This window comes from Zingiber officinale, chromosome 2B, assembly GCF_018446385.1.
Source record: "Zingiber officinale cultivar Zhangliang chromosome 2B, Zo_v1.1, whole genome shotgun sequence".
NCBI lineage: Eukaryota > Viridiplantae > Streptophyta > Magnoliopsida > Zingiberales > Zingiberaceae > Zingiber > Zingiber officinale.
In genome coordinates this window covers 151,446,168-151,465,042 of record NC_055989.1, presented here as the reverse complement: position 1 = coordinate 151,465,042, position 18,875 = coordinate 151,446,168, and the positions used below count along the sequence as shown (strand labels likewise).

The following is an 18,875-nucleotide window of genomic DNA, read 5'->3' as shown; positions in this document are numbered from 1 at the left end:
TGCTTAATTTCAACTGGCATAAATAAATCAAGGGAATTAGAAATGCCAATTTAGGCTTTGGCATTTTCATGAAGCACTTTAGGGCAATCTAGGTTTAAGTTGTAAGTTTAGCTAAGTTTTTAAGGATACTTAGATAGTTGATCTAGGTATATTTTATTTATGTTAAATCTTGCCATGATTGTTTGCCCATCATATGCCATGACATCATGTTTATTTTTGCATTCATGTTTTATTATGCAAAATCCAAAAATACCATGTCATGACTTTCATACATCATGTAGTTATAGGAATCTTTCTTTTGAAAGTTATTTTATTTTGATGTATGCCATAACATTATCATGCATTAGTTTAATTCCTAGTAATTAAGGACAAATGGCATTTAACAACACTTATCAACAAGTGACATCTTATGTGGATGTCTAATATCTTTAAAATGCCTAGATAGATATGCATGATCCCTAGATTAGGGCAAAACCAAAATCTACATCTCACAAAGACTATAAGGTGACTTGTATGTGCTTTAGTGCACGTTAGATACTAGTGAGATGTTAGGATGATGAATAAAGCTCAAGATGTTGATTTAGTGCATTCTTTTGAGTTTTTAAGTTCATCAAAACACATAGTTATGTGTTTTCCCATCATTGGGAAAGCTAATGTACAAGTCATGTGCATTAAGCCCAAGGAACATGATGGGATATTGGTTTTGAAAATGTTTTTAAAATGATTTTGGAAAACCTTGGTGAAGGCTATCTTTTGATAGTAATCACCATTGAATAGTTAGACACAAACTTGAAGAAAACGCTAAAGTTTTTGCAAGTTTTCAAGTTTGTATCAATCTTTGAAAATATAAAGTATTTTCATAGAAAGCTATTTTTCCATGATTAAGTATGCCCTAAATAATATCTACACGAAATTTCATGATTTTTGGATTTTTGTAGAATTTTCTAGGGGTTTCTGAAGTTGACTGAAATGGAATTTCAGCAACTATCAGAACTCCGATCGATCCATGGATCGATTGGAGTTCCTGAATCGATCCGTGGATCGATTCAGAAGGTAAATCTCGTGAGCAGAAGCTCGCTGGATCGATCAGTGGATCGATCCACACATACTGAATCGATCAGTGGATCGATTCGGTTGGTTCAATCGATTGGATCCCAACTCCAATCGATCCAGTTGCTGATTTTGGCTGGGAAGGCCTAACTTCAGCATCTTTGAACCATGGTTAGTCTATGTAACCATTCCAAACCCTTAAAATATATTTGTATACATAAAAAGGGTGTTTTCGAGTTGAAAACAAGGATGGAATGGCTAAGGAAGACTTCGTTGAAGTTTAGGTTGAGGTTTGTTTCAAATTTTGAATATTTGAACCTCAAAACTTCTAAATTTGGGTTTCCTAAAGGTTTAGGGATTCCAAGTCATTGTTGGTGCAATGACAGAAGTTACCACCATGTCTTTAGGGGGAGGGACTCTTTAAAGGCATGAAAATTATTTTTCATGAACCTTGGAAGGTGGTTAACCTTCTTTTAAGGAAAATGCTCATGTATGAGTTTTTGAACTTGAAATGGGGAGTGGATATCCTCATTAGTTCAAGTGGGAACTCACGTGGTTAGAAAATGCTCAGGGTTGAGTATTTGTCTACAATGAGGGAGAAGTTAAGGATGAATGAAGGGTATGGGACCTTCTTTATCGTGTTGATCACAACGAGTGATGTTGTGAACAACGATGAGCAACTCTTCAGGGGGAGAGTTGTCAACAAATGGATTTGTTGATATATACCCAAAATTGGGGCATGGGTTGATGTGTGCCCAAAGATGGGTTGATGTGTTTTATCAGTAGGGGGTTTGATGTGTGCCAATAGGGGGAGAATGAAAGGACTTGTGAATGGGAGTAAGTTAGGCTTTCTTTACCTAGAGGGAGTTTGCCCTCTTAGGGGGAGAATGAAGAGTCTAACTTATGTGTTCATTACCTAGTGGCATGAAGAATGAGGCTATGGGATTAGCTTAACTTACATGTGGTATTGTAAGTGTTATTGTGGTATTGTCAAACATCAAAAAGGGGGAGATTGTTGGTGCAACATCCCTCAGGTCAAGGTTGACCTGGTTGACCAAGCTGAGTCTTGGTTTGAGTTTAGATGTTTGACAATAAGATATTGATTGAAGAAGAGTCAAGTAGGTCAAGGGAGTGACCGGATACTTGACTGGGAAGTCCTAGTGAGTGAAGCTAGGCAGATGGAAAGTCCTAGTGAGTGAAGCTAGGCAGATGGAAAGTCCTAGTGAGTGAAGCTAGGCAGATGGAAAGTCCTTGTGAGTGAAGCTAGGCAGATGGAAAGTCCTAGTGAGTGAAGCTAGGCAGATGGAAAGTCCTGGTGAGTGAAGCCAGGTGAAAGTCCTAGTGAGTGAAGCTAGGCAGATGGAAAACCCTAGTGAGTGAAGCTAGGTGAAAGTCCTGGTGAGTGAAGCCAGGCAAGGGAAAATCCAGATGGATCAAGGATGATCGGACATCTGGTGTTGGGAAGTCCAAGTAGGTCAAAGGATTGACTGGATACTTGGCATGAGGAAATCCAGATGGGTCAAGGGATTGACCGGACATCTGGTGGAAGTCCAAGTAGGTCAAGGGAGTGACCGGATACTTGGCATGAATAGAAAAGTCCAAGTGGGTCAAAGGGATTGACCAGACACTTGGTGGGAAGTCCTAGCAGGTCAAAGGAGTGACCAGATGCTAGGCATGGTGTACCAACAGGTCAAGGTTGACCGGGTGTTGGTTTGGTAGGCTTGGGACTTGGTTTTGGGCAAAAACCAAGTACTGGATCGATCCAAGCCTTTCCTAGCGAACAGAGAGCCTCTGGATCGATCCGTGGATCGATCCAGATGTCCCAATCGATCAGTGGATCGATTGGGAAGCGGCTGCTTCGCGCGATAAGCGCTGGATCGATCCATGGATCGATCCGGGCATTTTTCCCAGAGCACAGAGGCGCTCTGGATCGATCCGTGAATCGATCCAAAGCCTCCCCGATCGATTGGGAACATTCGAATCGATCGGGATCCGACCGTTGGCGTCGATAAAGGCCGCAGGCGCACGATTCCTTCGGCATCGCTTCACCGATTCACTCCAGATCTTTCGCCAACTTCTCCACAGCGCTCTCAAAGATCAGATCGCCAGTTATTGAAGGATCTTGGAAGCTTTCCAAGTCAAGAGGCGGATCAAAGGCAAGAAGAGAAGCTAGGGTTAGGGTTTTCTGTACTCATTGTAAGCTTTGCGCTTGTATTTTGTTTCCCTTTCCTTTCTTCTTGTACTGAGAGTCTTGTAGGGCTTCTCCGCCCTCGGTAGTTACCGAAAAGGAGTGTTTTCATAGTGGAGGGTGCGTGCGTGGTGTGGATCCTTGGATTAGTCACCTCTTGTGAGGTGGATACCAAGTAAACCAACATTGTTAGCGTTGTGTGTTTGTTTCTGTTATTTTCCGCTGCATATCCTTGAAGAAACAAGCCACGCCGAGCGACGAGCACGCGACGAGCTATTCACCCCCCCCCCTCTAGCTACTTTTGGTCCTAACAGATCTCTCTTGCTTACCTTAGTGTCGAAGGTGCCCTCGTGGAGTTCGATCAGCTTCTCCCAAAGCTCTTTTGCGCTGGAGAACGGTCCAACTCTGTTGAGTTCCTCCTCGGTCAGTCCGCACTGGAGGCTGCAGGTCGCTCTGGCATTAGCTTCCACCTTCTTGATTAGGGTCGGTTCCCATTTTTCGCAGGGTGTCGGCTTGCCATCTTCGTCGGTTGGCAGTTGTATTCCAGTCTTGATAATCATCCATGTGTCGAACTGTGTCTTGAGAAAGGTTTCCATTCGCCCGTTCCAATTTCCGAAGTCTTCTCCGGAGAAAAGTGGGGGGCGAACGGTGCTGAAACCTTCTTGTTGGGTCATTAGCGATATGCAAAAATAACGACAAAATAGAAATGTTCCAAGACTAGGTCTTGGATTAGCAGTGCGGGAAATAAAGTTAAGAAATAGCGAACTCGAGTGGTGTTGCACCAGTCTCGAGCAAAAACCGATTCGAAAAAAATAATTAGAATATAGCTAATAAGCTAATTCTAATTAACTCCGTAAAACTGAAAATACCACGAAAAATTGCGTGATTGGTGGTTGCACCAGATCAACGCGACCACGCTCTGATACCAATTGTTGGATCGAAAGCGCTAGAGGGGGTGGGGGTGAATAGCGCTCGTGGCTATTTCGTTCGATTCAGAAATCTTACGAGTAACGCAGTGGAAATAAAGCTAAAGCAAACACACAAGAACACGATCGTTTACTTGGTTCGGAGCCTGTGGCGACTCCTACTCCAAGGCCCGCGGTCGTTGACCGCTTTCAGTGGGCAACAACTATAAGCTCGAAAAGATTGTTACAAGATTATTACAATTAGAACTATGAAAGAAAATAATACCGACAGTAAGAATATCAAAATCTAGAGTTCAGGGTCGTCGGTATGTCATCACAGCACTTCGAGATGACCTCGTTAGCAGTTGAACGCAGAAGGATCGCTCGTGAATTTTTTGTTCTAAGCTGCTGCTCGAAGTCCCCTTTTAAACAGTGCTGGAGGCGCCTCCAAGCCTGTCCGAGGCGCCTCCAGGCCGCCGAGTTGCACGCGTGGATCAACTCTGATCTGGTCGCACCTTATCCCACTGAAGGCGCCTCCAAGCTGCTCCAAGGCGCCTCCAACGCCTGGTCCAAGGTGCCTCCAGTGACCTCCGAGGTGCCTCCAGCGTCTCTGGACAGCTGGCTTCGGCTAGCACCCGAGGCGCCTCCAAACCCCATGGAGGCGCCTCGGCCACTGTTCATCCGAGGTCTAAGTTGCCCCTTTGTTCCTGCAAATTGCGTTAGTCTCAAACACATACCCTGCAAGACAAAGTTAGCACAGAAACAATAAGATAGATATACTTGACAGTCGTCGAACTGTCTGGGTCTGACTTCGGATTTCCAACCGGAAACCCTAGGTCGACCCGACGCCTACTGTTCCCTCTACGAGGAACGCGTCCTCACCTACTCCACTTAGGAGATTTACCTGATGCCAATGCGATCCTCCAGATCGATTAGACTTTTGCTCAGCGTTCGAAGCTTCCGAACTTTCTGCTGGACTTCCGCTTCCCGGCTAGTCCAGTCTTTCACCTGGTTCGCGACACCAGGACTTTCCACCTAGGGTTACCCCCCTAGGACTTTTGCCTGAAGCTCTCGACCCGCCAAGACTTTCCGCATAGGGTTACCACCCCCTATGACCTGGGGTTACCACCCCCTATGACCTAAGGTTACCACCCCCTAGGATTTTCCACCTGCTTAACCGCAGCTAGGACTTTCCTGAAACACTCAATTAAGTACGTTAGATCACAAAACAACTTAACTTTGGATACCTTTGCCATTATCAAAACAACGGTCGATCGTCGAATGCTTCCCGCACCAACAGTTGATTCCCCCTCCTCTTATAACGTCATCTTGGGAAGGCCCGCCCTGCATGAATTTAGGGCCGCTATTTCTACCTTTCATCAAAAAATCAAATTTCCCATTGGCGAGCAGGTCGGGGAAGTCAAGGGAGAGCAGAGGGTCTCTCATTGATGCTACATTGATATGGTACAAGTATAGGCCAGTAAAAATCAAAGGATGCAAGCAAGAAGAACCTTTGCCTATGGCTGAAGAACCCATCCCCTGGGAGGAGGTGCAACTGTACGCTGAATGACCTAAAAGTCTAACTCGCTTGGCAACCGACCTCCCTTCTCCTCTCAAGGAAGAGTTAGTCCAATGCTTGATCCGTAACCAGGATGTCTTCACCTGGTCTACAGAGGAGTTACCTGGGGTCAAGCCTGAGGTAGCAGAGCATAAGTTACTGTTGGACCCCGTGATAGTTTTGATATGATCAACCAAGTTGGTTAGGTCCTGCGTTTTGTCTGACCCCTGTGTCTGAGTGTGAAGGAACTTAAGAGCACAGGAAGTCGAGCGGAAGACGCAGCTAGCGAGAAGGACGGCACGGGAAGGAAGCCGACGGGCTCGGTGCATCCGAAGGACGAGAGAGCTGCGGAAGAGTACTCCGGTGGAGCGAGAAGAACGTGCACGGCGTTCGAGGGACCAGAAGTCGGACGGAAGCTTGCTCGAGGAGAAGGCCGGGAATTGGGTTCGGGTGAGCCCTATTCCGGTGGGCCGCAATCACCCAAGGAGCCGAACCGGAGCAAGTCAACTGGAGTTGACTTGTCAACGATTCGGTCGACCGAACCCCATGATCGGTCGATCGAACCCCAATCCTCAGAAGACCAACCGCTGGTGACACGTCAGAAGCCACGTCAGCAAGTCAGCCGTTGGGGAACTGATTGGTCGACCGAACCCCTTGATCGGTCGACCGACCCAACGTTTATCCAGAGACTCAGTCGAGCGTTTTGATCGGGCCAGCGCAGAGGAAGACCGTTGGCCGATCGGTCGACCGAACACAATGATCGGTCGGCCGAACCTGAGCTCGATCCACAGAGACTGTACCTGGACGGAAAGATGGGCAGGTACAGCAGGTTCGGTCGACCTAACCTAGGGATCGGTCGACCGATCCCTCTCTAGTCAAACCTGATCCCGAAGATCAGGTTAACAGATAGACTCTAGAACCCCTATATAAAGAGGGTCTCGAGGGATCGGTCGACCGATCCCTCTCTAGTCAAACCTGATCCCGAAGATCAGGTTAACAGATAGACTCTAGAACCCCTATATAAAGAGGGTCCCTATATCCCGAGGAAGACCGTTGGCCGATCGGTCGACCGAACCCCATGATCGGTCGACCGAACCCCAATCCTCAGAAGACCAACCGCTGGTGACACGTCAGAAGCCACGTCAGCAAGTCAGCCGTTGGGGAACTGATTGGTCGACCGAACCCCTTGATCGGTCGACCGACCCAACGTTTATCCAGAGACTCAGTCGAGCGTTTTGATCGGGCCAGCGCAGAGGAAGACCGTTGGCCGATCGGTCAACCGAACACAATGATCGGTCGGCCGAACCTGAGCTCGATCCACAGAGACTATACCTGGACGGAAAGATGGGCAGGTACAGCAGGTTCGGTCGACCGAACGTAGGGATCGGTTGACCGATCCCTCTCTAGTCAAACCTGATCCCCGAAGATCAGGTTAACAGATAGACTCTAGAACCCCTATATAAAGAGGGTCTCGAGTAGCTATTGGAGATCATCAAATACGAACGAATAGCAACTCTAGTAATCTCTGTTTAAGCAACTACTGTGCTGTCAAAGTGTAAAAGGCTTCTCCGCCTTCTGAGAAGGAGTTTTTCTTACTGCCCTGGATTAACAACCCTCTTGGTTGTAACCAGGTTAATTTCTGCCTCCTTTTATTTCTGTAGTTGATTTAATATTGTTGTTTCATTTTAAGAGTTGGAAAGCTTGGAGGAGAGTATAATTTTTGTCTGCAGGCAATTCACCCCCCCCCCCCTCTTGCCGGTCTCCGCTGCACCAACAAGTGGTATCAGAGCCCAACAGCCTCAGAGGGACTAACCGCCATCTGAAGCACAAAGATCTGAACAATGGCCGGCGCGAACATCCATCCCCCGAAGTTCGACGGAGATTTCGCTACATGGAAGCGAAAAATGGAGGTATTCTTTAAAACAGACTTTGATATTTTAATTACTATGAAATATGGTTTTGCAGCGCCGAAAGATAAAGAAGAAAACACATGGAGCAAGAGGGAGCAAGCCGACTTCGTCGCCAACGGAAAGGCTGAGTTCCATCTACTCAGTGTACTACTACCTCAGGAGGTAAATCGGATCGGAAGTTACGACTCCGCGAAAGATCTCTGGGAGAAATTCCTGGAGCTCCACGAAGGTACCTCCGAAGCGAAGCTAGCGAGGCGCGACATCCTCCGAAACCAGTTGACGAACCTCCGGATGAACCAAGGTGAGAAGGTAGCGCAGCTCCAAGCAAGGATCAAAGAGATGATCACGCAACTAACCAATCTTGGAGAAGAGGTAACGAACCGTGACTCTATCTGGTATGCGCTCAACGCTTTCTCTAGAACTCCAGAGTGGGCCTCCTTAGTAGATGCGTACTACATCTCTAAGGACCTCGAGGTAAGTACTTTAGAACAATTATTTTCCACTTTTGAAATTCACGAATCTCGAGTTTCAGAGCTTAATGGAGTAGAGAAGACCAGTCAGAACATTGCCTTAAAGGTAAAAATGAACAGTTCTGACTCCGAAGCCTCGGTCGACGAATCAGAAGCGGCACTATTGGTAAGACGCTTCAATAAATTTTTTAAATCTAACAAATTTAGATCGCAGAGGCATGAGAGAAAAAGAAGAACGATTCATTGCTACAACTGCAACGAAGAAGGGCACATCAAGGATGACTGCCTGAAATTGAAGAGCAAGCAAAAGGAGAAGGCCAAGTACAAGAAACCAGCATCCTCCAAGCACAAGAACCTAAAGGCCATGTGGGATGACTTGTCATCCTCCGAATCGGAAGTCGAATAATTCTCGGGACTAGCGCTGATGGCCAACCATCAGCAAGAAGAAATGTCAAGCTCAGAAATGAGCATCGATGAAGGGGGAGGATCATCAAAAGAAGAAAGCAACAGTGAAGGGGGAGCGTCACCAGAACAAGTAAGTAAGGTACGCAATCTAACCCCAACTCAATCTTTTAAAGTTATCAAGTCTCTTTCTAGAGAGTTAGATCATTTAGAAAAAGAGAATGCTGAACTAAAGTTGAACCTAGCAAGAGCATGCCCGTTAGAAATGTATGATCATCTAAAATCAGAGAATGATAAATTAAAATTAGAAATTGAAAAATTGAAAACTGATGCATGCTTAAATAGATTTCCAAAATCAAAAGTTAGAATTTATGGAAAATTGAATTGGTACATTAAACAACATCAGGGTCAACTTAGGAAAATTCCTAAAAGTTATATACCCCCTATGTTTTTAAAGAATCCTGTAGGAAGGAACCTTTACTGGGTTCCAAAATCTGTACTTGATTAATTTTTCTCAAAAATTAAAAAGCTTACAGTGAGAAAATTAAACTTTGAGTTTCTTTATGGAAGCTTTGTCTAAGGAAGTGGTTGTTGCTCCAATAACCAAGAAGGCCTAGTGTCTCGCCACGACTTGGAAGCTGAAATATCGAAATAAAAATGTTTAAATTTCTGATAAAAGCATTAATATTTGAATTAAACAATGCTTTAAAAAGATTTTAAACATTTCCTGAAATATTCTTTAAAACTTTTTCTAGAAAAATTGTTTCATGAAACTTTAACTTAGAAATTTTTTCAAAACTTAGAAATTTTCGAAATTAAACCTAACTCAATTTAGGTAATTTGTTTGCACCCCGTTTTTGTTGTGATCAAAGGGGGAGAATAAAGAAAAATACAGTTAGGGGGAGTTAGTTAAATTTTTTTTTTAAATATAAAAATATAAACTTTCTTAGTGCAATGTATTTTAAAGTTGCAAATTCATGCCTGAACTGTTAGTTTAGTAATTTTCTTAAATTACTATCTGTTTGTGAACCCTAACTTGAACTTGGGTTGATGCACATCAAAAAGGGGGAGATTGTTGGACCCCGTGATAGTTTTGATGTGATCAACCAAGTTGGTTAGGTCCTGCGTTTTGTCTGACCCCTGTGTCTGAGTGTGCAGGAACTTAGGAGCACAAGAAGTCGAGCGGAAGACGCAGCTAGCGAGAAGGACGGCACGGGAAGGAAGCCGACGGGCTCGGTGCGTCCGAAGGATGAGAGAGCTACGGAAGAGTACTCAGGTGGAGCGAGAAGAACGTGCGCGGCGTTCGAGGGACGAGAAGCCGGACGGAAGCCTGCTCGAGGAGAAGGCCGGGAATTGGGTTCGGGTGAGCCCTATTCCGGTGGGCCGCAATCACCCAAGGAGCCGAACCGGAGCAAGTCAACTGGAGTTGACTTGTCAACGGTTCGGTCGATCGAACCCCATGATCGGTCGACCGAACCCCAATCCTCAGAAGACCAGCCGCTGGTGACACGTCAGAAGCCACGTCAGCAAGTCAGCAGTTGGGGGACTGATTGGTCGACCGAATCCCTTGATCGGTCGACCGAACCAACGTTTATCCAGAGACTCAGTCGAGCGTTTTGATCGGGCCAGTGTAGAGGAAGACCGTTGGTCGATTGGTCGACCGAACACAATGATCGGTCGACCGAACCTGAGCTCGATCCACAGAGACTGTACCTGGACGGAAAGATGGGCAGGTACAGCAGGTTCGGTCGACCGAACCTAGGGATCGGTCGATCGATCCCTCTCTAGTCAAACCTGATCTCGAAGATCAGGTTAACAGATAGACTCTAGAACCCCTATATAAAGAGGGCCTCGAGTAGCTATTGGAGATCATCGAATACGAACGAATAGCAACTCTAGTAATCTCTGTTTAAGCAACTACTATGCTGTCAAAGTGTAAAAGGCTTCTCCGCCTTCTGAGAAGGAGTTTTTCTTACTGCGCTTTTCTTACTGCCCTGGATTAACAACCCTCTTGGTTGTAACCAGGTTAATTTCTGTCTCCTTTTATTTGTGTAGTTGATTTAATATTGTTGCTTCATTTTAAGAGTTGGAAAGCATTGAGGAGGGTATAATTTTTGTCTGCAGGCAATTCACCCCCTCTTGCCGGTCTCCGCTGCACCAACAGTTACATCTACTGCCGGACTCCCGACCAGTCAAGTAAAAGAAAAGAAACTTCTCGGCCGACCAGAACAAAATAATCAGAGCCGAGGTGGATCAGCTCAGGAAGGCAGGCCACGTTCGAGAAGTGCAGTTCCCGTCCTGGCTCTCTAATGTGGTTTTAGTAAAGAAGCCCAACAATAAGTGGAGGGTATGCATAGATTTCCGAGATCTCAACCGAGCTAGTCCCAAGGATTGCTATCCTCTGCCCCTGATCGATCAGATGGTGGATTCCACTGCTGGCTGCGAGAGGATCTGCATGCTGGATGCATACCAAGGGTATCATCAGATACCTTTAGCGGTTGACCAAGAAAAGGTTATCTTCATTACGGCTGATGATACCTTCTGTTATACTGTCATGCCCTTCGGTCTCAGAAACGCAGGAGCCACATACTAAAGAATGATGGACAAAATCTTCCGGGAGCAGATCGGGCGCAATGTGGAGGTTTATGTGGATGATATACTCATCAAGTCCCCTTTAGCCGTGAACCTGATCAAGGATGTAGAAGAAACATGCAAGACTCTCCAGCAATATGAGCTGAAGCTGAACCCCTTGAAATGTTTGTTTGGGGCTAAAGGAGGAAAATTCTTGGGCTACTTGGTGACCGAGCGGGGAATAGAAGCTAATCTAGAAAAGGTTCGGGCATTACGCGATATGCAGGCTCCCCAGAATTTAAAGGAAACGCAGAAGCTGGTCGGCAGAATAACAGCCCTGTCAAGATTCATTTCCAGATCTGCAGACCGGGCTGCTCCTTTCTTCAAAGTGCTCAGGAAGGTCTCCAAGGTCCAATGGGATGAAGAATGTACCCGAGCTTTTAAGGAGCTGAAGAAGTATTTGGAGGCTCTGCCATCTCTATTCAAGCCAGTTGTTGGAGAACCATTATGGGTCTACTTATCTGCCACCCCCGAGACCGTAGGGGATGTGCTTGTTAAAGAATATGAAAATGTACAACGGCCAGTGTATTTCTTCAGTCATCTATTAAAAGGGGCCGAGTCTCGATACACGACCCTCGAAAAGTTAGTTTACGGATTGGTTCTTATGGCTCGGCGGTTAAGACCTTATTTCTTAGCACATCCTATCACGGTTCTGATCAATAGCACCATGGGAAGAGCCCTGACTAATGTAGAAGTTGCAGGCCGGCTTATCAAATGGGCGACAGAGTTAGGGGAATATGACATACAATACCAGCCGTGCACAGCCATTAAGGCACAGGCTTTGGCAGACTTCTTAACAGAAATTCATCAGACCAACTCTGAAGAAACCTGGAAGGTCTATGTGGATGGATCGGCCACTCATCAAGGAAGCGGGGTCGGGATCTTATTGATATCTCCCCAAGGGGATATACTCCAATTGGTTGTCCGATTGAATTTCTGAGCCACCAATAATGAGGCAGAATATGAGACTTTGTTGGCAGGACTGCAAGCAGCCTGGCATGTAGGGCAGCCCGGGTAATCATTTATTCAGATTCCCAGCTAGTAACTCAGCAAGTAGCCGACAACTTTATGATAAATTGTGATAAATTACAAGTATATCGGGAAGCTTATGAGAAGATGAAAGAGGAATTTGCAGAAGTCACAGTAACCAAGATCCCCAGGGCGGAGAATGAGAAGGCAGATGAGCTAGCAAAGATGACCAGTTCCTTAACCACTTGGGTGTTGGACCGGTCAACGACACAAACCTTCCTTATAGCTCAGATAGATTTGCAAAATAATAGGGAGGAAACTATTGATTGGCGGGCACTCATGATCAACTATCTTAGGCAGGGTATCTTACCGGCTGACCCAGAAGAATCACGGTTGGTAAGGAAGCAAGCACATGCTTATGTCATGATCGGGGATCAGCTCTACAAAAGGTCCTTCTCTAGACCCTTACTCAAATGCTTGGGTATGGAGGAGGCCGACCAGGCCTTGCGAGAAATACATCTGGGATGCTGTGGCAGTCATGTAGGCGGTCGGACATTATCTCGCAAGATACTCCTGGCTGGGTATTTCTGGCCTACTTTACAGAAGGATGCTCATAAGCTGGTAAATACTTGCCTGTCCTGCCAAAAACATCAAATTTTAACACATCGACCGACGGCTCTGCTAAGAACATCTATAGTCTCGTGTCCTTTTGATCAATGGGGTATGGATATTGTGAGACCATTTCCGATGGCCCCGTGTCCGAGACGTTTCTTATTGGTGGTGGTGGATTATTTCTCCAAGTGGGTGGAAGCAGATGCCCTGGCCAAGATCACAGAAGATGTCGTCATCCAATTTCTATGGAAGAACATTTTTTGCAGGTTCGGTATTCCGCACAAACTGGTGTCAGACAACGGAAGGCAATTTCAAGGGCAAAAAATCCAGGCCTGGTGTAAAGGATTTGACATAACGTAAGCCTTCACTTCAGTGACATACCCGCAAAGCAATGGCCAGACCGAAGTGGTTAATCGAGAAATAGTACGAGGTCTGAAGGTTAAGCTGGATTATGTGGGAGATAACTGGGTGGAAGAGCTCTCAAGCATCCTATGGGCCTACCATACAACACCCCGAGAAAGTACTGGTTTGACACCATTCCATCTGGTTTATAGCAACGAAGCGGTAGTACCCATAGAAATTGGAGTGCCATCAGTCAGGAGGATATTATATGATAAAGGAAACGCAGAGCGGCGGTTGGATGAACTGGATCTCATTAGTGAAACCCGTGATAGGACGGCAGCTCGGCTGGAGGCCTATCGACAAAGAATGAGGCAAAATTATAACAGAAGAGTGATTCCTCGATTCTTTGGGGAAGGAGATCTGGTCTGGAAGCAAATTAAGCCTGTGGGAGATGTGGCCAAGTTAGCACCGCAGTGGGATGGGCCTTACAAAGTTATCAAGAAATTGTCGTCCGGAGCTTATTATTTGCAGGATAATCAAGGCAAGAAGTTAGATAGACCGTGGAGTGCTAACTACTTGCGGCCTTATCGAGTTTAAAGAAGCATATAAAGGGGAATAGGCCGGGCTGTCATATGTTTGACAGGTCGGGATAAAGGTCGGGGCTAGAAGTAGACCAGATAGTGCGGTAAGAGGATATGTCAAAGCGAAAACTGTACATCTTAATATTTCTTTCAACAGACTAAGAAACTTTAGCAAAGTAGACCTCAAAGTGCAAATGGATGTGCGTTAAGAAAAAAAATAAAGTTTCATAGGAAGTCTTTAAGTTACATTATGTACAGGCGTTGAATAAGAATCATTTGAAAGGAGCAAAAATGTCATCCGGGATCTCTTTAAGGATCCGGTCAAGATCCAAGAACTCAGCGGGAGGAGCTGATTTTAAGTAGCCCTGTTCGTAAAGTTGTCGCAGAGCCCCAGCCGCGCCAGATACAACAGATGTGGAGAAATGATGTCCTGCTTGTGTACAAAACTCTGGAGAACGCAGATACAGGCCGCGGCTCTATTTGCATCGATCATTCTCCCCTTCCTTATAAACAATCAGGGCTGTAGATACTCCTTCAGCAGTAGCCCGGGCTTGAGCCAGTTCAGTCCGAGCTGTCAGAAGTTCTGCCACTTGAGACGTTAATTGAGCCGCTTGAGATTTTAGTTTCTTGTCTTGCTCCTGTGCTAAGGTTTCGGCGGCCCGCAGCTTCTGGGTCAATTGGTCAATAGCTCGCTGATGCACCAAAGCTTGCTGATCCATGCGTTGCTGGTGCACGACATTGACCTGGCTTTTTTCTTCTTTAAGGCCTTTTAGCTTGTGGTTAGCCCGCGCCAAGGATACTTCCAGATAAGTCTTCCTTTTGGTCAGATCCATTATTTCGGCTCTCAAGGCATGACTAGCCTGTGCAGGGTCTTTCAATTGAAGTTCCAATTCTGTTACCATGTCTCACAACACCTTATTTTGATGATGAACAGTATGGAAGGACTAGTTTATTATCAAGGACTTTGCACAGGCCTGAGACATGAAGGAAATATGTGATAAGAATGGGGAGGATAATAGCTGTGGTACTCATGGAAGCTTACCTTGATATATAGCTCAGAGAATCTATCTATCTGGGCAGGGGCGGCAAGAGTTCTATCTGATGCATACTTTCTTCCCACAAAGTGGCCAAACGACCTTTCATTGTTAAGGAGCTGGTGGGAACATCTTGCCGTGACTTTAACTCAGCCTCAGAAGGAGCAGTGGTGCGATAATAGAGAGGAACAGATGGTGGTGGTTGGGAAGGCCCAGCAGCGGAGCTAGAAGGCCCAGCAGCTGACCCAGAAGGAGCTGAGGGGGGCACCTGAGAAGGTTTTGGAGGTGAAGTTGCTGGTGAAGGGCAATGCGAGGGGCCACCCTCAGTGCTCTGATGTTGTTGCGAAGTTGAAGGTTGAGCTAATGGAGGCTCGACCTGAACCTTGGGCGGAGCAGGGGAAGCATCTGCCTGGCTCGGGATAGGAGTCGGGGTTGCAATAGGAGGCGAAGGAGGAGTGGTGGTTGCAACAGGAGGCGGAGGAACAGCGGAAGAACCTGAATCTTGTCTAGGATTGAGGGCCCTGCGGCGAAGTCTCTGAGCCAGAGGCTATTCATCCGAGTCAGAATCTTCGGAGGGTAGCCGAACCCTACGCCGAGAGGAAGAAGGGGCATCACGATTCAAGCGGTCGTTTACAGAATGTGCATGACGAGCTGCTTGAGAAGCTTCTCTGAAGGCAAGGCTGGCGTAAGGTACATTGGCTGATCTTCGACCGCGACCGCGACCAGGGCTGGAGGTTGGTTGGGAAGGATTAATTGATTGAAGAGACGTCGGGGTGAAGGGCCGGGCTGTAGAAGAATTTGCTCCTCCAGTTCGGTTCAGAAGGTTGCAGGGGTGAGAAAAAAGCAGTCCGAAGACGAGGCTGGAACCGGAACGTGCCTTCTTCATGCTACCAGAGGGTGAAGAAACAGTGGAACAAAGGGGCGGACCAGGAGAGCTTGCATACGTCACAGAGCACTACAAATCCACAGAGAATCCTTATGGAATTCGGCGTCAGTTGTCCCAGTGGAATTTTGAAGTGGCGGCACACGTCAGAAAAGAAGGGGTGAAGAGGAAGACGAAGGCCGACCACAAATTGTTCTTTAAAGAAGGTGCAATATCCATCAGGAGGAGCAAAAAATTGGTGTATGCCGGTGGGAATGATCACATGCGCGTTATCCCCAACTCCGTAGGTATATCGCAGGTCATCTCGATCTAGTTCGTCGAAAGTGGATGAGCCAAGAAAATATGTTGCCACCAGAGAAGACAGAAGAGAGAAGGATGCCATGTGAAAATAAACAGAATGAGAAGAGATCAAGCGAGAAGCTATCGACGCAAAAACATGGATTCAGGAGTAGTAAGGGATTCAAGCGGGAAGAAGAAGAAGACATGAAAGTCTGGAGGCAAAAGCGAGAAGAGATTATTTATAGCCGCTGGGCGGAGGGGTAGTTTGGTCAGTCATTATCTACTGGTCCACAACAAATGGCGAGAGCAAAGAGGGCCAATGGATCTTCTTTGAAAATAACGCCCAAGGGTATATCCGGAAAAGTATCGACACGAAGTACGAGGAGATAGATTGCGGGAAAAGATGCAACCATCTTAAAGTGTTCTATGATTCCCGGTCTGGTATTAACCCTTGATTCCCGCTCTGGAATTATCCTGACTTGGATTACGGTGGAAAGAACAGACCAGGGGGTGTGGCTGAGCCATAACGGTCAGCAAAAAAAGGTAAGTTAAACAGGTCGGGATATAAACGCAGACCAGGGTGGTTTGCTAATCCAAGTTGAGAAGTTAGCAGAAAAAGACAAGTTAAACAGGTCGGGATATAAACGCTGAATAGAGTGGTTTGCTAAGCCAAGTTGAGCGGCCAGCAGAAAAAGGCAAGTTAAACAGGTCGGGATATAAACGCATACCAGGGTGATTCGCTAAGCCAAGTTGAGTGGTGAGTAGAAAAAGGCAAGGAAAACAGGTCGGGGTAAAAAAGGGAATCCCGACCGGGGCTAGATAAAATTTGAACCAGAGAAAAAAGGGAATCCCGATCGGGGCCAGATAAAACTTGAACTAGAGGGTCGAAGTACACCTCCATATTGCCATGGTTCATATAGGTCGGGAAGCATACAAGACAACTGATAAGAAGCTAACGAGCTAAGGGAAGATCGAAGACAAGCAGTCATGTCATATCATAATAAGGTCAACATATTATAAGAAGGTTAAATAGTCCAAGGCAAAGACAAATCCGCAATTACAAAGCAAATAGTTTGAGCGAAAGTTTGGCAGTTTCATTTTTACATTAAAGTTCAGAATACAGTGCCACATCAAGGCTCAGTATCAGTAGGAGGCTCAGGAAGGAGAAATAAGTCGTCGTCATCTTTAAAGGAAGGAAGTGACCCGGTCGGAAGCTCATTCATCAGGCGAGCGGTATCCAAGAAGTCTTCTGAATGGGCGGAGCGAAGCAGATCCTGCTCAAACATTTGACGAACCCCGCCAGCCACGCCACAGCATAGCATAAGGTTTATCAAACCTCCAATCTTCCTCAGGAAAAAAGGAGATGAGACGTAGGATAACCTATATGCTCTTACACGATCAACTTCTCCTGCTTGATAATTGGCCAGCTCTGTCCGGGCCTTCTTAGCATCAGCTCAGGCCAAAGTCAAATCTTTTTGACTTTGGGAAACATTCTCTTGAGCTTTCAAAAGATCGGCTTGCATTGATTGGAGGGTTGCTTGGCTGGCTTCCCAGCGACTTTGGAGGGCTCTCTCCCGATCGGCACTAGAAGCTAACTGACCTTGGACATCTGTTAAACTTTTCTGAAGAGCCTCTTGGGTTTCTTGTAGACTCTTCAGATCAGAGGATAGGGTGGTCAACCGGGCGTCCTTTTCATCCAACTCAACCACCAGCAAGCGACGTCTCTCCGACTCAGAAGCCACTTTGAACTCACTGGTCTGCAGAGACGCCTCCAGGGTCTTTATTTTGTCAAAAGTCGCATGGGAGATGTTTCGGACGGACTTTGCAGACTCCCCAATCAAGCGTAGATACCCCGCCAGGTCCCCAGGGGTCGGGTTTAGTGGATCACGAGGTGTGAGCGACAGCTCCAACTCCTGAAGACGAGCCTTCAACACTTCATTCTCCCTCTATAAGTGGGCGGCGTGTTGAATCGCACTTAGGCTAGCAGAAGAGGCCTGCATGTAGCATATAAGGAAGAATTATAAGAAATTCCCAAGGAAGAGCCCTGATAAGAGAAAACTCACAGAAACTATCTGGCGGGAAGCTTGGTCCATCCCTTCCAATGGCGGATTGTTCCAAAATTTCTGATTGCCTGCCCTCCAGGACGTGGCTAACTCGCCCTGTAACTGAACCAGGCCGACAACAGAAGGAGCATCTTCTGTAGCTTCTTCGGCGTCATCAGGCTCAGTGGAGGAGGGCAGGTGCCAGGAGGCGGTGAAGGCATATTTTTTGGAAATCTTCCCCCTGGGTCGAGAAGTGGAGGCCGGAGCAGCTACCGGAAGCGAGGCCGATAAAGTGGCAGAACTCCCGGGTTGTTCGATTATAGGAAAACGGATCTGCCCAGGAGAGAAGGCTTGAGCGGGAAGAGTGGCTTGTTCGGGAGATAGATCCCGACCGGGTGTCAGGGCGGATATTCGGGGCGACAGGATGGGAACCTCTGGCTCCAAGGCAATCTCCCGGTCGGGAGTAACAGCCCTGGCTTTTGAAGATTGAGAGGCCGCGAATGAGCGCTGGCTTTTGAAGATTCCTTTTACATTGAAGGCATAGGCGTTTAGCAGGCGGAGGAGAAGCAGCTCGCTCTTCCTCGGCCTGTTCCGAGGTGGCAAGGTCTTCCGCAAGAGCAGCATCCAGGGGAAGAGTTGGGGAAGCTTCCTCCAGAGCCGGCGCAGGTGGGGCAGATTGTGAGGCAGAAGGGGCAGATTGTGATGAAGCAGCCAAGCCCTGTTTCAACTCCGCACTCAAGGCTTTCAAAACGACAAGAGATTGGTGTTTTGTGTTTGAGGAGTAGGCACGGAGCATAGCGGCCTCTACAAAGTAAAAGAAAAATACCTCAGTTAGCGAAGAACAGCAAGAAGGAAAACGAGGTCTTACCTAACGGAGCCCCTATCTCTGCCTGAACGGGGCTGAGCCCGAAAGAATACAAAAAGTCTTCCAACAGTATTATAGACAAGCTAACGCTCACGCCTTGAAGTTTTTCTGAAGTGGCGTCATAGGAAGGCTGATGTTGGTGTACAGGGAGGTT

At 46.7% G+C, this 18,875-nt stretch overlaps 1 protein-coding gene across 1 annotated transcript; it reads right to left on the bottom strand.

The window, feature by feature from the left end:
* Positions 1–14,686: 14,686 nt before the first annotated feature.
* LOC122048870 (actin cytoskeleton-regulatory complex protein pan-1-like) lies at positions 14,687–18,480 on the bottom strand. The gene is made up of 5 exons (XM_042610386.1): positions 17,878–18,480; positions 17,415–17,760; positions 15,720–15,955; positions 15,287–15,607; positions 14,687–15,187 (listed from the first exon to the last, which is right to left on the bottom strand). Exons 1-5 carry the CDS (start codon positions 18,478–18,480, stop codon positions 14,687–14,689), a joined length of 2,007 nt encoding a protein of 668 aa, XP_042466320.1.
* Positions 18,481–18,875: the final 395 nt, after the last annotated feature.